The following is a 27,500-nucleotide window of genomic DNA, read 5'->3' as shown; positions in this document are numbered from 1 at the left end:
AATGCAATTGAATTCAATTGAATTGTGAGTTGAATTGAATTGCATTGAATTGAACTTTATGTTTGGAAGGTAACAGAATAAGCATACAGACAGGTGCTTTTTTCATCTGGCCCTCGCCCCCATTGAGGGGAAACTCTATGACAAGAAAGAGAGAAAGAGAAAGACAGACCGACAGACAGAGAAACAGAGAAAGGGTCTGGTCTGACCAGGGAAGGCCACACCACAGCACACACAGATCAATAGGAAGAAGTGTCGGGAGCGGCTAACTAATGGTCCATAGCCAGCAATATTGCGACACGGCCACGTCTAATAAAGACCGCCTCGCTTCATGAAGATGGCCGCGACCTCCTTCATAATCACCGCCACCCTGCTTAATGAGTGCTGCGGGACAAGGCTAGTGAGAGGAAAGGGAGGAGGTGGGGGTGAGGGTTGTTGGGGTGGGTGGGGGGGGGGGGGGCAGAAAATGACTGTTCTTGAAGCTCTCTGTCTCTGTTCCTCTTTTCCCCTCTGTCTGTGTCGGTTTGTCTGTCTGTGTGTCTGTCTGTCTATCTGTCTTGTCTGTCTGTCTGGCTGGCTGGCTGTCTGGCTGGCTGGCTGTCTGTCTGTCTGGCTGTCTGTCTGCCTGTCTGTCTGCTTGTCTGTCTGTCTGCCTGTCTGTCTGTTTGTCTGTCTGTTGAGGAGGAAAGAGGGGACGAATCTATTGAAACACTGTGAGTGTCCGGCGCTGCTTTAAAACTTGTCCATGGTTTTCCAAAGTATGTTTTTCCACAGAAAGGGCTGATACATGAAATAATGTAAAGAAATGTACACACGCACGCACACACACACACACACACAAACACACACACACACACACACACACACACGCACGCATACACACACACACACGCACACACACACATCAAACAACAAACATCACACAGATACACACACTAATTAATAACACCAAGATCATTAGCGCTCAGCAGATGACCATACTAAGAACCCCAGTGAGCTAACACTCAGTGTCCATCTCTCCGTCCTTTCTCTATTTCATCTCGTCCCCAGCTTATAGCGAGAGAGAGAAAGCAAGCGTGTCCACATCAAAGCTCGTTAGCATCATGGATGAATGATTCCTGCCAGAAAAGATTCATTGTCCACTCATTATTGGCTGAACGGTCGCCAAGATTGCGCGGCTTTGATGCGCGAGAGATGCAGACTTGATTGTCTCGGCGCACAATAACTGCAAATGTCTTGAATTATTCATGAGAACGACCGACCGTTTGGGCCGGAGTGTCGAGAATGTTGGAAATAGAGAGGAGGAGGGTGGGGGGGGGGGAATTGAGTTCAGGAGAGAGCTAGGCGAGGTTGTGTGACGTGAGAGAGACTGACTGATAATTTTTGCGTGATTGATTAAATGATCGTTAATTTCACTTAGTTTGAAAGATCGTCGATTTCCTGATCCACTTTCCTGGCCCCTTTTCTGACTCTCCCCCCCCCTTCCCCTCCCCCAACTCCTTTCAGCAGGCGATCCATCACATTCTTATTCACTCTTTTTCTCTGGGCGAGACTCCCCATAACTCGAAGCCGTGTCTGTAAGTCTGCACGAGATGGCTTTATGAATTTGACTCTGACTTACCAACGAAGACCATACGGAAAGACATACAGCTGGAATTCCCCAACAGGCGGAAAATCATCTAACGCTAAGTTGGCAGGAGTGAAATAATTGATGTTTGAGATGTTTTTGTGGATCTTGAAAATGTTATTTGGTTATTTTAAAGGATTTTTTCTTGCCCCGTGGACCACACTGTAAATCATTTTAGATCCGTCCAGGCCTTTTTGTCATGGAATAAGAGAATTCTCCCACTTGGACACATATCAAAAATCAATAACCTGGCTACTGTCTGTGCAGAGTGGGATTTTCTATTCACGAATGCATTTCGCAGATTGACTTATTTTAGGTGTCAGCAGAAGTCTATTATACCAGAAGTACTTAACTACTATTACCGGCAGTCGACACGCCCATCCTGACCTCAGGTCAAAATGAGTTCGGCTCATTCTCTCCCTGACAGGATGCCTTGAGTTTCCTTGATATGTAAGACAGTTTCAAGCGAGCTATTGTTCGCGGCTGTATTTACTGTGCAAACAACTCTAAATATGGCAAAAGTGTCACGTGATAATCACCGTTTGGTTTCGGCGCTCACTGGAGCAGACGATTCTTTCTGTAACCAGTTGACAGTGATGAAACCATATACTACGGTCTGCTTCCGGCAGCAGTCTCAAAATTTCGACTTGTTTTGACCTTAGAACGATGTCTTTATCATAACTGTGAAGAACAGAACGGAGATCACTGTCGAAGTCGGCCAATCTGCAATCATTTTCGTCTCGCGAACACTGATCTCAAATTTAGATCAGTGCTCGCGAAAAACATATGGGAAATAACTCTGTATTCTTATTTTGATAGATTCGTGTAGGACTGTAGCGTCCAGTCAGAGAGATAACTGGCGATGGCCGTTGAGCGATGACTGATCAGAATGTCGACACGCCGTGATAAATATGCCCTTTGACCTTTCCTTGGGGATATCCCGTACTAAAAATAGAATACGGGGTTCTGGGAAAGATGTTCAAGGGCACTTACGCACTGTATTCGATTTTCAATACACGACTCAAAACCTTTGGGATAAATCAATAGAGCCAATGAACAGTGATGTCTACTTGTAGTATTTCATTCACTTATGGTGTCAGCTATGCAATGAACCCAGCAACAAATTCTGATTCTGCACACAGAGAAGCCACGATGTTTCCCAAATTTGTTTCTATATATGTCCAAGTAGAGGATTGTAATTTCCCACGTAAGAGCAGGGGAAGTTCTGTGATTATGAATTTGATCGATTACAAGGGAAAAAAGGTACATGTATCTTTAGTCTCGGGGTATTAAACTTTTGCAAATGAAATAAATTAGATGGTTGTAGATGGTTTACACCGAATTTAAAGTCATTTGCAATTAAGAAGGATGATCACCGCCTGGAAAAAAAGAAAGAGAAAGAAAGAAATCTGGCAAAAAAGATGGGTTGAATTAGCCTGCATGCAACTGAGGATAAACAAAAAAGTCAATTACAGTATCCTGACATATGTAAAAAGGAGTATTTGATCCGTACTCAATTTACAGGCCATCAGAGAATAAAGTCTGGTCGTAGTTTATGATTTATGGTTAGCCAGGTGCATGGCCTGTTGCAGGTCTAAAACTCGCGACTGAAAGAAATCTGGAACTCGATCCCGTGGGGATAAGGACGCCAAGAAAATAAGAGAATGCTCTGGAAGAAGTTCGCTGGCAGTATGATCTCACACCGAAAGACGTATTGCCTTCATATATCTTCTTTAGCATGTATTCGGAAAAGTGAACAGAAGCTGTGACCAACCGTACACCAGGGCTGTGGTGCACGAAGCCAAAGTGGGTGCCACTCAAACATGTTTGGTTGAAATCACAACAAATCTTAATGTCAACCAATCCATCACGGCGGCTAGCTCCCACCCGGTTGGTTACTTTGTCGAGCACCTTAACCCTGAACTCCATTGAGAGATCAAGATGACATGATAGGAGTCAGATCCACCTGTGACTTTGCTGAATTCGGATTCGTGGAACCCGTGTAGTGCTCATCCCTGAATCAATCAGTCTGCAATTCAGAACTTGAATCAAGCAGATTAAGACTGTGAAAGCGCGCTTCAATACATCTAACCGGCCTAGATCGAAGCACTATACCCGAAGATCGACATTGTAAAGAGAATGCTTGAAAATGTTGACGCTCAAGGCCGTATGATTACATACGAGTAAATACTGAACACAGCTGACATAATATACACTCAAACAACATGTCAGGGAATGGAGACAAGAGGGAAAATGCTTGAAAATCTCCATGCTTAGGTCGTTCAGACCTTTCTAAAACAAGACGCGCAAATAAGAGTACATCAGTGTGTTTTCGAAGATCACCCCCCCCCCCCCCCCACCACCACCAAGAAAAAAGAACAGGAACAAAGGTTGAACATCTTGACTGAAATCCCTGGAACGTTCCTGGACCAAGATGTTCAGAAGAGTACATCAACGTATTTTCCGAGAAGACTCTGACGAACCAAAAGACCATGATGACAGGGAGAAAGGCTGAAAATCTTGACTCCGAAATCTCTGAAACCTTTCAGGACCATAATGCCCGAACGAGTACATATATCAGAGCGTTTTTCCGAGAAGATCCTTAACCCCGCCGCATTCACTGTGCAAAAGCCTTGCAAGACTGAGTGAGTCTCCGCGCCCAGAACTGTGGAACTTTGTGTTAAGGCGCTGAAAGAGGCGGTGACAGATACAAATGGCCGCCGCTTTTATTCTGGCAGCTCTCGCAAAATGAGAATGTGCGTGGTGGCACGCGAACTTCTTCTGCTTCCCTGGTTCCATCAGTTTTCTGTGCACAAAGGGTGGTGGGGAGGCCCTGAGTGGGTTGTGGTGGGCCTTGTGCAGAGTGCAGTCAGTGTTTCTGCTTGCCACACTTCGATGCCTGGCTGCTGATAGTTGGCAACCGATGTGGAAGGATGGGCTTTGGGGGTTGTTTTGTATGGGTAAAATGCGTGTGTTTCAGTTAGTGATGTCCTTTACTCCCACAAAATAGAAACAGGTCTCCAGAAAAGAAAGTTTAGTGGAGGAGTTACCTGGACATTCTGTAGAGGCTGCGATCCATTCTGTCATAGGTTGGGACTTAGTCCGCATCTCTCTGGCAGCCCCACCCCTCTGTTCCCTCCCCTCTCCGGGATCATCACCAATCACTCCCATTCCCACTTCGCTCCACCCCTGCAATAGCATAAGTCATTATGATAGGGGGGACAGGATCGGATATCAGTCGCAGAGTTGACACATTACCGGTAGGGCATATGCCACAGGGGAAATATCCTCGTGATTTTTCGAAGACAAAGTCTATATTTCACACGAAAGATCTGATTTGATTGATTAAATCTGACTATTCGTGAAAAAGGTGTCAATTAATCTGCAAATGACTTATAGTCTAACAGACCCATGACATTCCTTAACAACCATTTGTTTGTATTAAAGAAATAAGATGACATTACTACAATACCTGGTAGTACTTATCATGTCTTTACACTATTGACGAATAAGAAGTTTATGGTACCATAGAAATATGGTCAGATAGCAGACCAGCAAGGCCTGAACAATAACCTTTACTCAGTGGAAGCGCTTTAGTGAATCTAATCAAAGATACTATCTGCATTGGTGATGATAGATTGTGTTCAGTTCTTTCGACACTCTGAGCGCGTTTGTGGCAGAAATATTGAAGATTTACTGGACAGTGATGTCTGCATCAAAGCTCAAAAGAGAACAAGAGTATGAATAAAATGCGACCGAGGAAAGCGACGAGAACAAGCACAAATGTCGCAATACTGCTGTCAATGATAATGTTGTGGAAAAAAACCGACGACGATGATGAAGAGGAGAAAGAGGACTTCAACGACGATGATTCGGATGCTCATGAAGCATTCTCGTCATTCACAAAGGCTCTCATCATGCAGCTTATCTGCCACCCATCAGCCCCCCCCCCCCCTCTCCGCACATCCCCCTCCCTTCACCCCCTCCCCTTTTCCTATAAAACCCTAAACCCTTCAGCCACACCGAGGCTCACCGACGTGCTCAAGGTTCTCCACAAGACCTCTTCATTCAATCACTGCCCCCAGAGAAGAGGAGCGACCCCATCACCCAGGCAGACACGAAGAGTCTGGAAGCAGAACGAAACAAGACCAAGAAAGAAGCAGCAGAGACTGAGAGATGGAAGGCTACAGGGGGATAGGAGTGCGAGGAAAGGGAGAGGCAGAGGAGGAGGAGGTTACAATTCATTGCTTTTCCCCAAGGCGGATCAGAGGTGGAGATAGGGAGGAGAACGCCGAGGAGAGAGACGAGAGAGGGGAGGGGGGGGGGGGGGGGTCGGGCCGAGGCCCAGAGGCTGTGATAATCTCTGACGGGGGAGCATGTTGCGACACCCCTGGCCTCCCTAACTGGGAAGGAAATCCAATTTTCTAGCCGTCCAGATAAAGCGCCACACTCAAAGCCAGCCCCGGGAAAGAAAATTAATCGCCGAATATTTTTCTTGTCTCCGCCTTCCGCCAGTTTAGATACCTATCAGAGCCCCTTCGCGCTGCTAGGGCCTTTTTTTCTCTCTTTTTTTTTGAGATGTGGGATAGGAGAAGAGAATGAGGAGAGACACACTGCTGCAAGAAAGACATGAAAAGAGAGCCTGGGAAACGGAGTGAGAGCCAGAGAGCTCTAGGTTGGCGAGGAAAAATCTCGGTATCGATCCGGGTTCTTTAGCCCCTGTGCTGCGCGCGCAGCTTACATTTCCTCACAGTAATTGTGGCGACCCGGGCCCCGTCAATTTGTTGTCCGGAGGGGGTTGGCTGGATTTATGACACGGGCCAAAGACGGAGGAGGGTTCCAGTCGATTAGGAGAAATAGAAAATCACGGGGATAGATCCCCCTCTCTGAATGAGATAATGGCCGACATCAGGCTTGAGGCGGGGTGCTGCTTTTACCATTTTTATTTCTATTCCGTGTTGTCAAAACGTCGTTGTTGAGTTGTGTTGTGTTGAGTCGATGATAGGGGTACTTGGGTTTGGTTTTTATTCAATGTTAAAGAACAGCTATGCTTGTGGTTGTGTTTAGGAAAAATTAATAAACTTGCATTCAGAATCGTTATAAAGAATGTGGTCATGGTTTTGTGTTTGGTTTTATCATTCAGTGTTGAATGAACAATTACGTTGGTGGTTATGTACATAAAAAAAAAAGAAGGAACGTTGTCAGTTGTGTTGTGTTGCGTTTTGTTGCGTTGTGTTGCGTTGTGGTGTGTTGTGTTGTGTTGTGTTGTATTGTGTTGTAGGAATTAAAATAAACTTGTACTCTTTACAAACAACGAGCTGTTTATCTTGTTATATTCTGTTTTAAATAACAATTGTGTTGGTCGATGATAAAATGGCCGGGTTTGCCCATTGTTGAATAACAATTTGTTGACGGTCGATTGTAAAGAAGAAGAAAAAAATAAAAAGTTGAAAACGTCATGGAAATACGAACGGTTTCTCTTTGATAAATTTTTTGGAAGAAAAAAGTATTGAATGGTAGAATGGTGTAGTTTTATCTTCACTCTGCGTTGCAAAAAAAGGTCTAATAACTGGTGGCATATATAGGACTGTATTTTTCAAAGTTAGTTGGGTGATCGAATTTCTCTGGGGTTCGACGTTGACAGAAAGTTGTCTTTCATGTTAATAGGGTAGATGGGTGGGTGTGTTTTTTGTTGTTTTTATCTTTCTTGCTTTTTTCATTTTTTCTTTCTTTCTTTCTAAGTTCTTTCTTTATTTATTTCTTTCGTTCTTTCTTCTTCTTTTTGTTCTTTCATCCTTTTTTTTCTTTCTCTCTTTCGTTTTCTTTGTTTTGCTATTTCGTTTGTCTTTCTTTCTTTTTTTCTTTCTTCTTTCTTTCTCTCTTTCTTTATTTTTTAACTTCCTGCCTTCTTTTTTTCTTCTTCTATCTTTGCTTGTTTACTTGCTTGTTTGCATATTCAAGAAACATTTTATTCAAGCCTCGCTGCAAGCCTTTATTTTCTTAGAGAATGATTGCACTTCTTGATAAGAATTCTTTCAACTTTGAGGGTTATTTTGTTCATCGTTCTTACCACACACAAAAATACCCTTTTTACCAGCGTTACGGGGATGACTGGAAATGTGTGTTTGCTTCTTCAAAACAAACTGTATTGAATGCAATATTTATAGTGTCTGTTCGAGGGAAATCGAGAAAGCCAAAAATACACACACACACACACACACACACACACACACACACACACACACACACACACACACACACACACACACACACACACACACACAGGGACTCGCAGTGACTACAATATAAAGAAAAGTGTACAGCTGATATTAACATTGAATTTTTATTAACTTTATTTCATTTGTTTGTTTGTTTTTTACATAAAAAGTGCAGCAGTAAATATTTTACTGCTCTGTCACATACATTTCATTATGCTTTGGATAATCATTTTTAGCTTCGTAAATTGGTAGATATGTCTCACATTATAAACAACAACTTAATTTTTGGTCCATTCATTTTCGGAACAAAACAAGCACAGAAAATACACCGAACAAAAACAGAAAAGTATATTGCAAATTAAATTAAACGTACTCTGACTATTGCAAGCACAAATAAATCCTTCCTCTCTCAGTGCCCCCCTTCCCCCCATAAAACACACACACACACACACACACACAGCACGCACGCACGCACGCACACACACACACACACACACACACACACACACACACACACACCCCTCGTGTTCTCCACTCTCTCCCCCACCTGATCTCCACCCTCCCCGCTATCAATCTGAGAAGAAGAACCATTTCAAATTGTGTACGATAGTGTTATCTATAAATGCAGGACTGACATGTACATAGGCTTACATGTCAAATCTTGAGATGGAATGTTTTGATTCTCTCTTGTAACAGTACATAATATTTTGACCTCCCCAGTGACTATCTTAATAGTTACCCCCCCCCCCCCCAAGACCTGACCATCTTTAATTGATTGTCCAAACAAAAAAGTAATAAAACAAGCAAATATAACACAAAACTTCATGCTTTTAAATTTATAATAAATCATAATATAATGATCGGTTTTTGTGGGGTTTTTTTCTGTTTGAACGAATTAAGATTTGGTAAAAACACAACCTGAATGCCAACAAAACACTTTGTATTTTTATATAAAGACGCAACTGTGCACGTATAGAAAACGTTTTTAGCTCTCTTTAAGTACAAAACATTTAAATTAATTACGATATTCACAACATCACACAATGAATAATTAATGAATTTGATAAGTATCATCACAGTAACAAAAAGGAGTCGGCAAAAGTTAGTTTTTTGTGACATCATCAGAACGTCATATTATGATGGTGTTCGTGGCGTCATAATTATTTCCAGCGATACTAGTGTGATTTAAATGATAACATCCATCAAGCGTCACACGAGAACCTATGTCACAAGAAAAGGATTCGCTGCACATACGTTGCAGATTTTCTTTGTGAAAGGTTGCAGATAACCCGTGGTTCGGAATTTGTCCATTACAGAGAAATATAGTTTTGATACTTATATGGGTTTTTTCTTCTTGCGTTTCAAACACAATGCTTGCACATGTTTTTCAACTCGTTGAGATCAGTTTTCCTATTTGAAATGGAACTGTGGTGAACATAGCTGTATGCGCTTTCCAAAATATCACACTCTAAAATTGATAATATGAATAAATGTGTTTTTTATGTTTGATGTTAGAGTAGGGCCATTCCGACAGTTTTTGACACTACCATAACAAGCAAAATACACGTGTCAACAGTTAAGTGCCTATGTGTCTCACCATTTTCAAAACAACTATCGCTCTTTAAAAAAAATATATAATTACAGAATAAGAGACAAAGACTGATACAGTTTGTCAAAACCAAACCTGCACATACATACACTTCAATTTCTTAACGGAATAATTGTCAGATCAAAAGATGAAGGCACCTCATATCTTGCCGAGAAATTACTGTACAACTCAGCGGTGAAATACAGTTGCAATTTAGAGTCATGTTCAACCCACACTCGTGATTGAAGCTGTGTACCGTATTCTTTGAATTTATATAAGTTTATATGCGTCTTCGTTTTCTTCTGTGACAGAACACAGAACAGCAATGCTGAGTGAGCATGCCCTGACAATAGGAATTAACATGTATAGTCTGTATGCACTGGGGACACAAAAACTGTCAGTGTTGCAGGACAAAGTTGGAGCCAACGTGTCTTCTTTTCAGCAGGCGTATTTTGAAAGTGGAAAATATTCCGTCATCTGTGCTTTGGTTGCTGCTTTACAGCATACTGGCAACAAAACCAGAATCACACCAGTCATGGAGGTGTAGTCGTCGTCACAATTTTCGTTTACCAACAGGTGGTGGTTGTAGACTGGTTCAGACAGCTGGCGTCGTTTTTCAACAGCGAAGGCCCGTAGGAGCAACATTGCTTTGAATACATTTATTGTCTTCGTCAAAAGCCCCTCACACGAACGTTTTAACAAGCATCCTTCAAAACTCCATATCAGCTTTGTTCCACAGCTTCCAATGGAAAAAAGACAGTTGCAAGGGTTTGTCCAATGGGTCAAGTATTGTCTCCGCTGCACCCATCTAACAGTGATAAGATTGGGGCAAAGGGCACATTTCCTCCATTTTACGCAACACCTTTGTGTACATTGTTCGACGCATCGCAGAATGACAGTAAAGGCTCACGCACTGGTGTGTTATATTCAGAGTAAGATCAAGACTTTGTCCTTTTTTTCGCGAGGTGTACATACAAGCCTGTTAAGTAGTAGTTTGGGTGGGGTTGGTGGTTTTTTTTTGTCTTTCTCTTGATGTCCATCATAGGTCGTATCGCAGCATGAGAAAAAGAGGCCGATGCACATCAGTGTCAAACTGGGAGTAAAATCAACCCTTGGCCCTTTCCCCCACGCCGTGTACAAGTCTGTTGTGTAGTCAGTAGCAAGTCCCTGAAGAGAGAAGTCTTCCTACGCCCCCACCCACTCACCACGATGATCACGAGTAGTAGGAGCTGAGGTGCGGGGGCATGTGTGAAGCCGGGTGGGAGACTGGGTGGTTGGTCATGTTGTGGTACAGGTTCCCCCCTGTGCTGGAGGGCCAGTACCCGGAATGAGAGGCGAAGAGACCCGGGGTAGAGTTGGAGATGGGCGAGTGAGCGTTCATGAAGTTGAACTTGGGACTGTGCGGGTGGTGGTGAGCCGGGTGGTGGGGGTGGTAGGGCGACATGAAGATGTCCTGCTGGTACTTGTAGGCCGTGGGGTCAGTGGTGGCAGGCTGCATGGCTTGGGCCAGGCCGGCGAAGTCGAACTTGTAGGCGTACCTCTTGCCGTGCACCTTGGTCATGATGTTCTTGTCGTAGTAGTAGCGCAGCGCCCTGCTCAGCTTGTCGTAGTTCATATTGGGTTTGGACTTGCGCTCCCCCCAGCGGCGAGCCACCTCGTCAGGGTCCGACAACTTGAACTCCCCGTTGGTCCCCTCCCACGTGATGCAGCTGGCGTTGGCTGCGTCCGACAGCAACTCTAGCAGGAACTGCCACAGCTGGATCTGACCCGAACCTGTGGCAACAAACAGAAAGCGTTTTGTGAGCATACTGATTGGTTGGTGTTGTTGTTGTTGTTGTTGTTGTTGTTTTTGTGTGTGTGTGTTTTTGTGTGGTGAAGTTTGCCATACAACAGAGAACGTTTTGTGGGCATACTGTTTTGATGTATAACAGTCACAGCTGAATATGACTCAAACCTGTGGCAACAAACAGAGATTACTTGTTCCTTGCACATTGTCCACGTTGCACAGAACTGACAAAGTTGTACATGGCCTGAACTTATGGAACAGAGAGACAGACTTGTCATGTCTGCTACGAATTGACCCTAGAAGGTTGAAGCAGCACTAGTGATGATGACCGCTTTTGAAAGATTGTAATGCTTATTCTGCTACCAAAGTGCAGAGAAGTACGGAAACGGATCTGTCCCGAGTTTGTGGTCGTAAAACAGACATCTTTCAAACACATGGATTTTCGAGATAATAAATAAGTTCAACTTGAAGGACTAAATAAATAACCACACTGTCCAGTCCAATAATTACGTTGCAATTCCTAGTTGTACTTGGTAGCAGGAAGGAAGTGAACCAAGAGCATCCCAAATGGGTCTACAAGTCAAACCGTCGACCAAACAGTCCCTCTGGGCATGGGGGGTGTTTTCAGTTGTAGAATGGATCGAACTTATGTCAGTCTGCCGAAGTACTGGCAACACCGTTAATCTTCTGTGGTTACCACGGTATTTGGCTGTAGTATTGAAAGAATCGATTAAACTGTCATATTATTCACCGTTCAGTAATCAATATCGTCACTGCTGGCAGAGAAGTGGCAGCGATGCGCACAGAGGGAGATCGACTCACATAGACGCTAGGTTCAGCTATTAGGCATGATGTCTTTTTTGATTGGACTACTGAACTAGCTTACCTCTTCTGACTGGTGTATACTGAATGAGTATATACATGCATTTACAAAGCCTTCATCTGCATTCGTTCACACTACGTTCACTTTAGTATCTTATCTTATTCTGGCAATCTGGCAGCGTTATTTTGTTCAATGTATGTTATTCTCCGCGAACAGTTTTCTCTGATTTAAATGACTACTTTGTATATAATGTTTTCTTTATATGTTTCCTTTCCTTTTTGTGTGATTTGTTTATGTTGATTTCACTTTCTTTTTTTGAGTGACATTGTGTTAATCTGCTGAATACTGTTTATTTTGTTTTCTGTATTGTGTTTGTTTCAATGCGCGTGAATGTTCAAGTTCTTAGCTATATGTGCTTGTACCAAAAAAGATACATGTTATAACAAATAAAATCAACTCTCAAATACGAAACCTTAAAAAAACGTTATTTTGATCAACACACACACACACACACACACACACACAAACACACACACACACACACACACACACACACACACACACACAGAATCAGCATTATTCTTGATAAAAAGAAAAATTACACACACACACACACACACACACACACACACACACACACACACTCACACACACATAATCCCCATCACTCTTAAAAAAAAAGCACACACACACACACAAAGCTGTGCCAAACTCTAACTGAAACCAAGCCTTCCGTTCCCAATCACACATTCAGAGCCGCTGTATTGACTCAATTTCCCCTGGCCCACCGAGACTCTTAATTGCCTGACAAAATAAACTGTACGCGGGGTCTCGGGTTTCCATCACTCCCAACGGTCGCCATCAAAATTCAAAAGCGGAAGTGACGGAGATGGAACCTGGATGCGGCTAAGTAGTTATGTTTGATTACTTTTTTGCAGGGCCCGACAGACGAAGAGTTCGATTACTTGTCTTTTTTGAACGGTTGATATTTTAAGGAGATATTAGACATTTATTACTGTATTGTTGTTTACTTGTTTAAAGTAAAGCTGTTTAATGTGTGATTAAAAACATTTAAATCTAGTGTTTTTTACAGTCTCGAATTGCTTAATGTAACGCATTGTGAAAAGACTTTTTTTTATTAAAAAAAAAAAGACTTGTCAGACAGCCAATTATTCTTCACTTGAAAGGGCGGCGCGTGTCGTACGCGTGTCCGTTTTGGTCACGTGGCCAGATTTGAACGCGGCGTGAATATAAGTCAGAGTGACGTCCTTTGCTTGAGTTAAGTTGGGCGTGACAGAATGGGAACGTGCGCGTGCCGGTTAATAGGGCGTGGAACAAAAGAACAAATATCTTAATTTTCTCTGACCTTCTCTTCTTTCTTTATCTTTTTTTTTTAAACGTCACATTTTCCCTCATTTGCACAGAACGTGTCTTGAGTTGGCGCTGCGTTAAAATTCGGATAGATGCACTAAAAACAACCCAAAAAAACCCAAAATGAACACAATTACAGAAATCGAAAGGAATCATTTCTTTTCTTCCGCACGAAACTTGAAAGAAATTCTGCATCGCTTATCAAGTTTACGGCCAAATAACAAAATTACATGACTTTTCATCGTTATCAAATTATTAAATCATTCAAATTACTAAACGCTCGCCCTAAACATGAGTCCGAAACAAACATCTATTCAAGTTCTTGATTTCATTCCAGAGGACAACGACCATCATTTTCTTTAAAATAGTACACTTTCATTTACATCATTAAAAGTTCATTTCACATTGTATTAGCTTCTTGGAATAAGACCTGAAAAGTAATTTTACTTCAAAGAATTTCTATCTTTTTTTTATTTTAAAAAGTGAAGTGAGTGTTATAAATGATGTCACTTGAAAATGACGAGAGTGACCAACAACTGTACTGACTGACAGAAACTTAAACCCTTTTATTCGCTAAAACGAGCATCGATGAAATGATCCTTCGGAACTCCACTAAATAGCTAATTTTCTGTTTGATCACATGTATTAATCTCAGTATACATTCAACATTTATAAAAACAGGAAGATTCGTATATATTGCAAAATTATTCCTTGTGTTTAATCGTCCTTGTAAACTTTTGTTTACACTGTTTTGTTACGTGCTCTCTAAGCATGTGAAAATTAGTTTCGTGTGCATACGATTCTTTTATCTCTCACATATTTTGCAGTAGTGGAAGTTTCGTGAAGTAAATTGAAAAACCCTTTTCTTTTTCTTTTTTTAACCTGTTTGTCGGAATCTCAGAAAAATGGTGCCAGAAGTTTTTAAAAGCCATGTTAAAATAACGTGCAGATCACACACTCACACCCTCTAGCTAAACTCTCCCATCCTCCCGCCCAATTCATTCCCTCCCACCCTGACTGATCTAAGAGCTAATCTACCATTACAGTGGAACCCCCCTCTTAAGACCTTCCAATTTAAGACGTCCTCCTTTTTAAGACCTTGTTTTCTTAAACTTTCTGTTCGTTACCTCTGTAAAATTTACTCCCATTTTAAGAGTCCCTCCTTTTTACGACCTGATTTTCTCAGATTTTTGGTGGTCTTAAATGGAAAGTACTATAATAATAATTGTCAGTAAGTACTGGTGTCACATGACTGATGTGAACCAGTCGATTGGCTAATGGCGATGCGCTAAAACTGTTAGCACACTCTTGGAGTGCGCTAACTTTTCCACAGAGCGTATTCTTCCGCCCTTTGCCTAAGCGAGACTGTGCTCTCATCCTCAGAATTAATTAATGACATGTAGCTTATATTCTCCACAATACCAAATGACCATAAATTCCCTGCTTCTCAATTAAAGCAGAAGTGGGGTTTTTTTCTGACAGATTGCATGTGCCTGTGCCAGTGCCAGTGATCTAAAAATAGAAGCCGCTGTGTTTCATCTAATTTTCGCTGACTTGCATAGATTCTTCTCATATGCCGTGTTAGTGGCATGTAGCTTATCATCCACATTACCAAATGATGAGTTAGTATACAATTCCCAGCGGCTAACAGAAAACACAAGTGTTATTCCGATAACGTACCAGCTAGACCAGTTTGGAAGACTGACTCGATCGACTCTGTGGCAGACTACACAGAAATACGACTACATCAGTTCAGTAAATGAATGGTTTCCGAATTATTATTTCAAGGCAAGAACAATCGTAATCGAAAACGTGTAAGGTTCAGAACGTTCTTACCATATATCATGCATGCAGACTCAGTGCAGACTGCAGTGGTTCGATTGCCCAGGTAGCGGCCTAGCAGACGACATTAACCCCGCTCAGCAAATTAACATGTTGGGCAAATGTGAACGAAAAAACGATGGGGATATAATACGTGTAGGGTTCAGAGCATTCTTACCGTTCATATTTAGTATCAGACTCCCCGATGAGTGAAGATACAACACGAGAAATATGCCACATTTGTTTTGAAAATGTGCGAACCGTCGAGTACCGCTTCGAGTCAATTCAAGGGGAGTCACTCCGCACAGTCAATCCGTCGAAGCTCGACTGGAGGTTTCGAATCGCAAATAATGAAGAGCACATTCCTTTCTCCGAGTTCAAATGAGGTCTCTCTGAAAGATCATCACTGTTCAGATTGACGCTACACTGGAATTTACCAACAGAAATTAAAATGCGTGTGACGAAAGCACGACACACTTGAGACACCCCACACAAAAGTAGATCTTTACTGTACACGACCTGACCACACAGTTATGCCTATTCAAATGCGCGTTGCAAAATGTGCGTTTGGAATCTTCTTTTTTCTATGGCGGTACTGACAATATCGTTATTGAAACAATCCCAGTGCACTAAGGGATTTATAGAGCAAATCTCGAAAATAATTATTGAACTCAGCGCTATGCGCTTCGTTCAATAATGAATTTTCTCGATTTGCTCTATAAATCCCTTAGTGCACTGGGATGTCTCAATAACTTAAATAATAATAATAATAATAATAATAATAATAATAACGGGTATTTATATAGCGCCTTATCCGAAGTTCAAAGCGCGTATGCCGTGTGAGATGGAATTTTTTACACAATATATCACGCATTCACATCGGCCAGTAGATCAACAGCCTATAGGTGCTGCATCCACCTTTCACGGCCTATTATTCCAAGTCACACGGGTACTACTGTACCACTTTCAGTCTTTCTTGTCCTTTCGGAAGCAAGACATTTATAACCATCACGAAAGCGAGTTGCGACACAGATAGTAAGGATCAAAGAAGCACCTTTATCGTTAACCAAGAGGCCAAACGTTGTCTCACAAGATCAAACATACCTACAAGGTTAAACAAGATAGCATAAACAAAAAGTTATGAGTGCATCTAAAGCCTTGAGGTATAACTTTTCTCAACCCACATTTCTCAGCTTTCCACAGCAGAATGTAATCCAGAAAACGGCCATCACATAGGCAAAAAGTAAATGTTCTCAGTTTCCCAACAAATCAATATTCGTGGAGTTCATGGCAAGTTGTGAATTTTCAACGAATGTGTTACTTCCAATGATCTTAGAAAAATAATAATTACAAGACACAGAACAATTCAGGTTTAGCGAACATTTTCACTTTTCCTTTGTTTCAAAAACAAAGTTTGTTGAGGGTATTTTTGCAAGCATATCGTCGATTTTGTGCTTGCACATCCAAAAGCACACCGCATAATTATTGCACCCAAGAGACAGAAAACGTTGGTTTGATCGGTCAATGTCGCTTTAAAACAAAATCCAAAAACATAAATTCAAAAGAAATGGGTTGACAAAAAACAATGAGGGGAGGAAAAGTAAAAGTATGCTACTGGATCAACAAAACTAATGATAAAAAGTTATTTAGCATTTTTCAGTGGTTTTGAAGTCCACTATAAAAGTGTATTTTACCTTTCTCCTTTTTTCTGTTAACGTTGTATTATATTGTTGGCATTTACTTATCTTCTTTCAGTGCTAACCCTCTTTCGATCCCACCCCTTATATTCTTTAAAGTTTTGTTTGAAGTCTTTCTTATTTTTTTATTTTTTTCAAAGAAAGCACATTTTCTAAAAATGCTTCCCTTCCCCGAAGTGTAATAAAATGAAAATCTATCTCTCTGTCTCTGTCTCTGTCTCTGTCTCTGTCTCTCTCTCTGTCTCTCTCTCTGCCTGTCTGTCTCTGTCTCTGTCTCTCTCTCTCTGTCTCTGTCTCTGTCTCTCTCTCTCTCTCTCTCTCTCTCTCTCTCTCTCTCTCTCTCTCTCTCTCTCTCTCTCCTTTAATCCAATAAACGTTAACAAGTTTTAATGTTTTTCAAAAGTCTTTTCATACTCAGCCAGGCTAAACTCTAAACAATATCCAGTAACACTGTCCTACACGTAAAACGGCTTTGTGGGGTGTTGTCAGAATCACGCTGAGCACGTGCGTGTGATGAAATAGGATCCACTTTCTCACTAATTGTCGCTGTGAAACGGGTTCCGAAAGATTGAGTTTTATCAAAAGGCTGATCATCCTCTTTGCAAATAAAGTATTTGGTGTTATGTTGTAGTCGAATTCAAGTTGTATGTGTTACATTTTCACAAATGTGAAGGCCGAATAACAGTTACCAAAATAAACGAACGAGTAACAAAAATAGATAAATGAATAAACAATTAAATAAATGAATAGATAAATAAATAAAATTATTAAAGAGAGAAAGAAAGAAAAGAAAAAAGAAAGAAAGGCTCCTATGGTCGTTTACATATCAAATATATTTATTCTTAAAATTGTTGGTGTTCTCAAATGCACGTGGTGAAGGCGAGAGTGCGATACTGTCGTTATTTAAATTACCATAGGTCACTAACAAAGACATAGTCTGCATAAGATCTTTTCGGGTAGTTTCTTTTGTAAACAAAATGGTCATCATTTCTGTCTGTTTGGGTTATTTTCCTTCTTTTTATCTTTTATCAGCTTTATTTTGTATCCCTGAAAATGACATTTGTTTAAGTTGGTGGTGTTACGCGTTTATTTCCTATCAAAACACGTGCGCCATCAGCAAACGGCAAAAAAAAATAAATGTAAAAAAAGAGAGACGAAACCACCAAGACAAAGAAATGATTAAACGCATTAATCCAACAAGCGGTATCAACCAAGCAAAGCGAACAAAACGGTATTTTAAATTACTTTTTTTTTTAAATTAAAGTACACATGTTGGGGGGTCACGCCACGGTTCATGATCACGCAATCAAAACGTGCGCTCCATTTTCTATGTCGTCATCAATATCTGACGTCTCCAATCATCCGCTTTTCTCCTTCCACCCCGGTCTCACGGCCTTTTTCACCTGTGCTCTAAAACGGATTGTGTTTGTGCATCCATCAATCAACCCCCTGCTAAAATGCTAATTATGAGATGCGATCCAGAACGGATTTTACATTTTCGGGGGCAGGATCGCTTCGTTTGGTTGAAGGTGGGGAAAGAATGGGAGATCGAGAGGGAAGGGAGCGAGGGATATATTATACAGTATTTGTGTGTGTTTCATTTATTTTTCAGTCTTCCGGAAGTTTCTTTGTGTGTGTATGCTGGGAACAAAAAACTGTATGACATAGTTTCACCTCCTCTCCGCACCCTCCCCTTCTTTTTATTGTATCTGTTTTCTTCTTTTATTGTGTGAAAAAAAAGGGAGAGAGAATGAGAGAATGTGTGTGTGTGTGTGTGTGTGTGTGTGTGTGCGTGTGTGTGTGTGTGTGTGTTTGTATGTATGTGTGTGTTTGTGCGTGCGTGCGCGCGTGCGTGCGTGTGTGCGTGCGTGCGTTCGTGCGTGCGTGTGTGTGTGTGTGTGGGAGTGTGAGAGTGTGGGTAGGTGTGTGTGTGCGTGCGTGCGTGAGTGAGTGCGTGTACGACCAAAAAACAAACAGGACAAAACTTACCTTGTGGTCTCCATGGAGCATGCGCACTATCGAGTGACGATTTTGCAATAGCGGGTAGAGAATTCGGATAACCTGCAAAGTGCACAAATCAATCAATTAATCAATCAATCAAACAAACATTAAACAAGTCACCTATTCAGTGAATAAATCAGTCATAATAATCAACAATAGGATCGAAAATAAATTTTGCTTGACTTTTTTCCGGTTTTTGGCTCACGAAGTGTAGCCTATGCGATCGTAACTTTGTCTGTCTGTGCGTTTGTGCGTGCGTGCGTGTGTGTGTGTGTGTATGTCTGTGGTAGAAACTTTAACATTTCCGAGTCTATGTGTGAGTGGTTATCCAAGACTATGGATAAAGCTCGCATAAGATTACGTCACGGTCAAAAGTGTTTGACGTCAATTAATGCATCATGACGGCATGCCTCCCTGTAGTCTTTCTCTCTCGCGTGGTGTGTGTGGTCTCGGTCATTGTTATTTTGAGCGGGCCGAGACTATTTGGCAGTCGTGTCCCTGTAAGTAGGCTACATGCAGACACAGACAGATCTAGATCTAGTGTCTCTCTTTCTTGCACAGTGTCACCATAAGCTTACTGTGTGTGTGGGTGTGTATGTGTGACGGAGTGATTGAGTTTGTGTTACTGTTTGTCTATTTCTTACGTGAGCCTTGAAGGCTTCGCCTCTTGTTCTTTCTTTTTTCTTTTTCGTTATTTCTTTTTTTTCTTCCTGTTCTTATTTCATCTTTTGTTTGTTCATTCCTTTGTTCTTTTGTGAATTACGTGTGCCGCCTTTGTATTTTGCAATAAAGCGCTGGTTGTTTTCAAACAAAATTAACAGTTAAACCGTTATGAACTAAGTTTCCTCCTTACCAAACGTAAATAAAAACATTCTGTTTTTCCCCTTTAAATAACTCCACAGTATTTTATTTTCATTAGACGGGCTTTTATTTTTTAAGTTGTTAAATGCAAGATTTTAGCATGACTCGGTCAGAATAAACAATTACATCAAAGAACATACAGAACGTATCGCTTGTGCCATTAAATGTATCTGTCAATTGTCTAAAAAGAAGTTAATTCAGAAACGAAGTGACAGGCAGTTTAGAGATTTTTATTTTCAACAACAAAGCAAATAAATTGTAATGAAGTTGTAAAGATGTCAGAAAGGAAAGTAATAAACAAAATATGAAGTAGGAAAAGAAGGAAAGTAAGCAACCATTCAAAAAATAACGAGTGTGTATAGTCTTTCCGTACGGAGAGATGTTCTTTGTCAAGTGAATATTGCCCATGTCCCAACACACACACACACACACACACACACACACACACGCACAAGCATACACACACACACACACACACACACACACACACACCAAAACAAAAACACCATGCACTGCGTCTGATTCCGTCAGCTTAACCCTTTTCACTCCTAAAACCCCGTTTCCCAATCACCCCTACCCAAAACAAAAATAAAGACCTTTCACCCCATGAAAAACAGACAGAGAAAAAGCCACGTTTCCATCCTTCAAAGCACTAGAAGCTGATTTCCTTTCTCTTCGTTAAAGGAGGGAGGAGGAGGAGGGGGGGGGCGAAATGGGATCGACCCTGGGTCATCAGAATTCGCACGTGCGCGCACATGAAAATAGCCGCACGCGCACCATTGAATGTGACGCGTGTGCACACACAAGAGCGCCCGGCTAACGGTGCCAGAGACAGGGAGGGAATTTGGAGGAGAGTTGGGAGGAGGAGGAGGAAGGGGGTGGGGATGTTCGGGGGGGGGGGGGGGAGTTGAGGAACCATGACCTGATCGATGACAGGACTGTTAGCGGCTTTTTTTTCCCCCAACCGGTGCCGGAGCAAAATTGAAGCCTGTGGTAATATTCACATTTGTCTATTTTGCCGTGAAAAAAAGTGTTATTGTCTTGTCTCTTTTTCAATCACACATGATTTAAATAAGGGGTGATTTTTTTGTGATGTTATTTATATGTGGTTCTATTTTTCAACACGTTTGGAACAGGGAATCCGGTAGTGGTTAATTAATTCTCGGAAAGCTGATGTCTGATATCCTGATCTAACGCCAGTGCCTCTCTCTCTCTCTGTCCCTCTCAGCCTCTCTCTCTCTGTCCCTCTCAGCCTCTCTCTCTCTCTCTCTCTCTCTCTCTCTCTCTCTCTCTCTCTCTCTCTCTCTCTCTCTTCTCTCTCTCTCTCTCTCTCTCTCTCTCTCTCTCTCTCTCTCTCTCTCTCTCTCTCTCTCTCTCTCTCTCTCTCTCTCTCTCTCTCTTACAGGAAGCATGTGTGAAGGTTCTGTGTCTACCATTTTGTCATTTTCAGATGTTAAGAGGTGTCGCCTCGTTGCTAAGTTCATTTTCCACGCCATAAAACGCCGACAACTGCATGTTGAAACACTGCAATGTTAGAGATGGTACCGTTGTAATTGTAAACGATTATTATATAACATGTGAGGATAAATGTGTAAGACGTGTATATGTGCAAAATTCCCCTAACCCACATCCCCTCTTCCCTGGTTTGTATATGGACCAATGGCCATACGTTCAATAAACCATCCAAAAGTCAAAAGTCATAAGTCTCTCTCTCTCTCTCTCTCTCTCTCTCTCTCTCTTTCTCTCTCTCTCTCTCTCTTCCTCTCTCTCTTCCTCTCTCTCTCTTTCTCTCTCTCTCCCTCTCTCTCTTCCTCTCTCTCTCTTCCTCTCTCTCTTTCTCTCTCTCTCTCTCTCTCTCTCTCTCTCTCTCTCTCTCTCTCTCTCTCTCTCTCTCTCTCTCTCCCTCTCTCTCTTCTTCTCTCTCTCTTTCTCACTCTTTCTCTCTCTCTCCCTCTCCCCCTCTCTCTATTCCTCTCTCTCTCTATTCCTCTCTCTTCATCCCTCTCTTTCTTGTTCTCTCTCTCTCTCACTTTCTCCGCCCCTCTCTCTCTTTCTCTCTCTCCCCTGTCCCAAACCTACACACACACACACGCACTAACACACACACACACACACACACATTCTCTCTCTCTCTTTCTCTCTATCTCTCTCTATCTCTCTCTTTCTCTCTATCTCTTTCTCTCTCTCTCTCTCTCTTTCCACTCTCGCCCCCACTCCGCCACACCATGCCCCTCCCTATAACCCCGCATACTCCACCTCCGCAGTGTTATTTTTCACCCAATAACCGGTGTGCATCATTCACCTCCACACACCATCTTTTACCCCTTTTTCGCCCACTTGATCGCGGGTATCAGTTTTACCCCGATCAATTAACTCTGTGACTGCCGCGGTCCCCGAAGATTTGTCCGGCTTCTGTGTGTCAATATTTGGTCAGCAATCAAGAGCAGGTTGCAAGGTGGGAATCCGAGAAGGCCTTGATTTCTTTTACACCTGAGATTACCTGGATTTTGTTTTGCCTTAGAACACCTGAGCTTTTCTTTTTTAATCTGTGAACTCCTCACTTTTCTTTTCTTTTTATTTCACCTGCGGATTTTTGTTTCTGCCTCATCAAAATGTCGTGCTAGCGCAAGCAAGTAGGGTGCGAGCGAGGGAAGGTTATATGATCTCAGTCTCAGAATGTTTGTTTTTGGGAAACGCTGATGGCAGATATCTTGTTCTGCTTCCCTTTCTCGCCTCCGCCCCCTCGTTCTCTCTCTCTCTCTCTCTCTCTCTCTCTCTCTCTCTCTCTCTCTCTCTCTCTCTCTCTCTCTCTCTCTCTCTCCCCTCCCCCCTCCCCTCTCTCTCTCTCTCTCTTTCTCTCTCTCTCTCTCTCTCATTCCCTCTCTCTCTCTCACTCTCTCTCTCTCTCTCTCTCTCTCTCTCTCTCTCTCTCTCTCTCTCTCTCTCTCTCTCCCTCCCCCCCTTAGCTTTGTCAATATAAAGCTTAATTGAATCTGGGTTTGCTCTCAGACAAATCCATTCCATTCAAATTTAATTTAGCTCACTTAACATCAGCCAATTTAACTTCAATTCGATTAAACTGCAATAAAGGCAGAGGTAATCAATCGACAGACACGCACTCAAGTCTGTTCAGATTAGCTCATTCCAATTCTTGTACGTTTTCTTTGCCTTCAATGTACCGCTTGGCTTTTTATCTGTATCAGTTACCTCTCATCTGAGGTGAAAAGATTGGAGAGAACAAAAGTTTTGTATTATGCTGATTAAAAAAAGGAACATGACGCAAAATGTTGAACAAAATAAAAACTTAAACGATTATTTCGCAACCGTGGAAAACTACGTTTTTTAATTTGCGAATATTCAAACAGACCTTCCTTTTAAAGGCACAGTAAGCCTCCCGTAAACCATCACAGATACTGTCAGGCTTTTTACACACAGTACAAACACCATTTCATTTAAACACTCACCGCTTGAGAACATTCTAGGTGCCCGGGCTCCGTAAAGAGCGAGCAATTGTCAAAGAATTCATTTTTGCGTGGTTTATCTTACCTCTGAGCCATCGTGAACCCGTGTAATCCAGTTTCCATTTTTTCACAATTTAGCCGCCAGTTTGTCGTTTCAATGCAAATCTCTGTACGCTTATCTGCAATAGCACGTTATTGTGTACCTTTGAATCTGAAATGCAACATTGAAACGGCTGCGAACTAGAGCAGTGGCGGTTAACGGTTCAGAGGAACTGGCGCCAGGCAGCGTCGTCTGCTACGAGAACCACGACCTTGCGTGACCCTGCTTCCGGGCTATCTTTTTTTTAAACTTTCAAAACTTCGTATTGTTCTGATCTTGTCTTCATGAAAAAAGATTTCTTTTATGATTTAAGAATGTTTGTGTAACAAGCTGTCAATTTATTATTTAGATTGCAAAAGTTAGGTCAGAAGCGCAAAAAAGCACTGTCCGATTGTCTGACAGACAATCCGCAAAATTAATTCTTTGAAAATTGCTAGCTCTTTACGTAGGGCACCTAGGATGTTCCCGTTCGGTGAGCGTTCAAATCAGTGGAAGTGTGTTTGTACTGTGTGTACAAACGACAATAAAGCACGATATGAATTCCTTCATTTGCTGTCGAATTTGTACCCACTTCCTCCATTTTAAATTCCGAGAAGAGAGAAATTCACATATTCCGATCACAGATCAATATAAGTTTTAAGACAAGAGACATAAGATGGTTAACACAATAGAAATGCACGATGCACGGGACATTTTTGCTTTGAGACTTTACAATTTTACAGATTAATACTATGAATGTACAAACACTACCCTTCGATTGTCTTCCGCGGAATTATCACGCCTTTTCTACGACATCCCCCCCCCCCCCCCCAAAAAAAAAAAAATGAAATCGACAAAAAAGGACGTGAAACAAAGGCAGAAACACAAAAATGAACACCCAGCTATCACCCGATATTTTTTCCAGTGGGTGACTTCCCTGACCTGACACCGGTCAGGGGATCATTTTTCACGCAGACAATTAAGATGGCGGCATTGTTTTCACTCTGATTAGCCCTCGCTGTCAAACGAGCGTGTGCGCTCTCACCGGGGGGCTATTTGTGGATGGGGGAGTGTGTTGGCCCAACACCGCGTGCAATGGAGCGAGAAGGTCGCACTTTCCCACAGCGCAGGTGCAAAACTCCTAAATCAAAGAATCGATGACGTTTTTGTGTCATGTTGAGAGTTATTTTGGGGTTAATGTAAAATGGTGACGTATTTGCCATTTGCAGCATTTTATGACTCACAGGCCTATTCGTCTTGGTAAATGCACTGAATATTACTTTCAAATATCCAAAGTGATTTCGAGTTTTGCTCAGACAGTCACAGAAGTTGACCAGGAAAAAACCCCATTAGCCACTCTATATTTTTACGAAATAAGCTGTTTAAACCAAGAGGGGAAAAACAGGATTATTTTCAGGGTTATTTTACACAAGTATTGAAAGAAAATAGTCTTGCAGAGTGTTGCTTTTCCTAAATTAAAAGAAATCCGTATTTATCTATTCCTCTTCTTCATAAATAGTTGAGTTGTCGAAGAGATTTCGGAATCACAGGCACTTCTGTTCTTCTTGGTATCTCTACATCTCTGAGTTCTGAGTTCTACATACCCCAAGACACACAGGGTTGATTTGTTTCTTATGCATAGAGTTAGGCCTACTCATCATTTCAGTGCGATAGAGGTCGAGCTGTCCGGATCAATTACCTTATCTTATTAGAAAGAGATAGATATCAAAGACCAGTGGAATCCAATTTTCCTTTAACAAGCTGCATGTGTGCCTTGACAAAAGACAGATTTCAGGCCGAGTTTAGCTTTAAAGTCGAATATACGTGACTAAAAAAAGTATACTTGTTAGAGGAAATACAAAAACGGTAGTTGAAAACGATAAGTGATTAAAACGGACTTTTGATTAATGTTTTGAGGCATAATTATCTGAGTGAACAAGACACGTGCGTCTTTATTTAAAGTCCCATGAATACTCTGTGTCATCCTTTATAGAACGACGAAAAATCGCTATCTTCAATGACCCCAGGGACATAGAAATTCAACAGTCATAATATCCACCATAATGAAAAGATAATCAATGCTACAGTTCGGATTAGAATGAGTAGTCTGAAGAGTAATGAACCGCTTTTCAACGCCCTAATACTGCCCAAAAGGAACAAATAATGTAACCACCACAACAACGCTTTATTTCACTCCCCCCCTCTTTACTCCATCCTTCACTCTTCCCTACACTTGTCATATTAACCTTTTTGTAACTGTTGTCACCATGAAAGCATGCGTGACCCTATCAACTCTTCTCAATGTCTCCATACACTGAGCCCCCAAAAAGGAACAACTAATGTAACAACCACAACATCCCTTTATTTCACAACCCTTTTTTTCCATCCCTACGCTGTCACATTAACTCTTTTGTAACTGTTGTCACCATGAAAGCAGGCGTGACAACTCTTACTGCCCCGAGGGAGATGTTTTTAGGGGTCCCCGTCAGCGCAGCGGTGGCTGGGTATTATTTTTGCTGCCATGTTCAACGATCCCAGAGGGACAGGAATAACATCGCTCATCACACAGCGAGAGAGAAGAGACAGATGAGACAGGGCGAGACGGCCCAAGCAATAATATAGCCGCGCGTGTCGCGTCCGTAGTGTGGTCTCGGTGTCAAGTTGTGTTGCGGGGAATGAAGCGGTTAAGTTTTTTTCTGATTTTTTTTTTTTTTTTTTTGGATAGTAAATTGAGAGGGTGAGGTCGCCATGGGGGTACAGAGATTGGATTGAAATGTGGAAAGATGTGGAGATATATATTATAATATGACTTACTTTTCTGTTAACAATTATTTTCTTATTATTGCAGTCTAGGCCGGGTTATATTGACTACGGTTTGGTCGCGATGAGGCTACACAGAGAGGAACATGAAACGAAGGACTGTAGAACTGTATGACTTATGAACGTATTTTATAATCATTGCAATCTGGGGTGATGGTATGACGGTGTCGTTGTTGCTACGCAATTTGAATTAAATGAAGGACTGCAGGGAGACGTAGAATTATTGGTGACTTCCTCATCTGAGAAAAAGTTATTTTACTATTATTTCAGCCTGCTGTCATGAATGTGATCTTAACATCATGCTTACTCTTCGTGCTTCGTTTGTTGAACATATTTCATGGATTGTAAATAGTTACTCTGAATCTCTCTCTCTCTCTCTCTCTCTCTCTCTCTCTCTCTCTCTCTCTCTCTCTCTCTCTCTCTCTCTCTCTCTCTCTCTCTCTCTCTCTCTCTCTCTCTCTCTCTCTCTCTCTCTCTCTCTCTCTCTCTGATTTGTTGCCACTTTTGCCGACCTCAGTACACTTCCCGCATTCCTATCTCACAGAAGAATGAAAGAATATAATGAAAGTAAATAGTTACTCTGAATCTCTCTCTCTCTCTCTCTCTCTCTCTCTCTCTCTCTCTCTCTCTCTCTCTCTCTCTCTCTCTCTCTCTCTCTCTCTCTCTCTGATTTGTTGCCATTTTTGCCGACCTCAGTGCACTTCCCGCATTCCTATCTCACAAAAGAGTGAAAGAGTATAATGTGCAGGTTTGCTTGATTGATGCGTGTGTGGTTATGTGGGCGTTACGGTGCTCAACGTGACGCCAAAACTGAACCAGCGGTACAAAAGAGTTAATGCTAGGGGAGGGTTTGTGGCTTTGACACCAAATCCTCTCATGCGGGACCTTCTCTCTCTCTGTCTCTCTGTCTCCCTGTATGTCTCTCTCTCTATTTTTTTTCTCTTCCTCTCTCTTCCACTCTCCCCCCTCCCTCCCTCTCTCTCTCTCCCTCTCTCTTCCTCTCTCTCTCTCTCTCTCTCTCTCTCTCTCTCTCTCTCACCCTCTCACAACCTCACCTGCTCAAACAAACCGCTAACATCAACACAAAAGACAAATTAGGACGACCACCAACACCACGAGAAGGACAACGAAGACATAATACAAATGCAAAATAGAATACAGCACACGCTATATATAAGATATGAGAACGAACAAATAAAAATATGCATTTTATTAAATGATGGGCTGGTGATCACTTACTTGGAAACGGATGCTTCTGTATACTGCGTGGAGCAATGTCAGCACCAGGCAAGGGAACTGTGGGAAACATTAAACCATAGCATCAACATCAAAGCATCAATTAACACATCC

At 41.9% G+C, this 27,500-nt stretch overlaps 1 protein-coding gene across 1 annotated transcript in view; it reads right to left on the bottom strand.

The window, feature by feature from the left end:
- Positions 1–7,959: 7,959 nt before the first annotated feature.
- LOC138963226 (transcriptional regulator ERG homolog) overlaps positions 7,960–27,500 on the bottom strand; it is a 31,019-nt gene continuing 11,478 nt past the window's right edge. The window contains exons 3-5 of the mRNA XM_070335287.1: positions 27,390–27,446; positions 18,918–18,989; positions 7,960–11,203 (exon numbers count right to left, since the gene is read on the bottom strand). Of these exons, the coding sequence (XP_070191388.1) occupies positions 10,644–11,203; positions 18,918–18,989; positions 27,390–27,446 (689 nt within the window). The 3' untranslated portion in view covers positions 7,960–10,643. The remainder of the gene's footprint in view (positions 11,204–18,917; positions 18,990–27,389; positions 27,447–27,500) is intronic.

Source organism: Littorina saxatilis, linkage group LG1 (assembly GCF_037325665.1).
Source record: "Littorina saxatilis isolate snail1 linkage group LG1, US_GU_Lsax_2.0, whole genome shotgun sequence".
NCBI lineage: Eukaryota > Metazoa > Mollusca > Gastropoda > Littorinimorpha > Littorinidae > Littorina > Littorina saxatilis.
The sequence above is the reverse complement of the archived record's forward strand: the minus strand, read 5'-3'. Positions and strand labels throughout refer to the sequence as shown.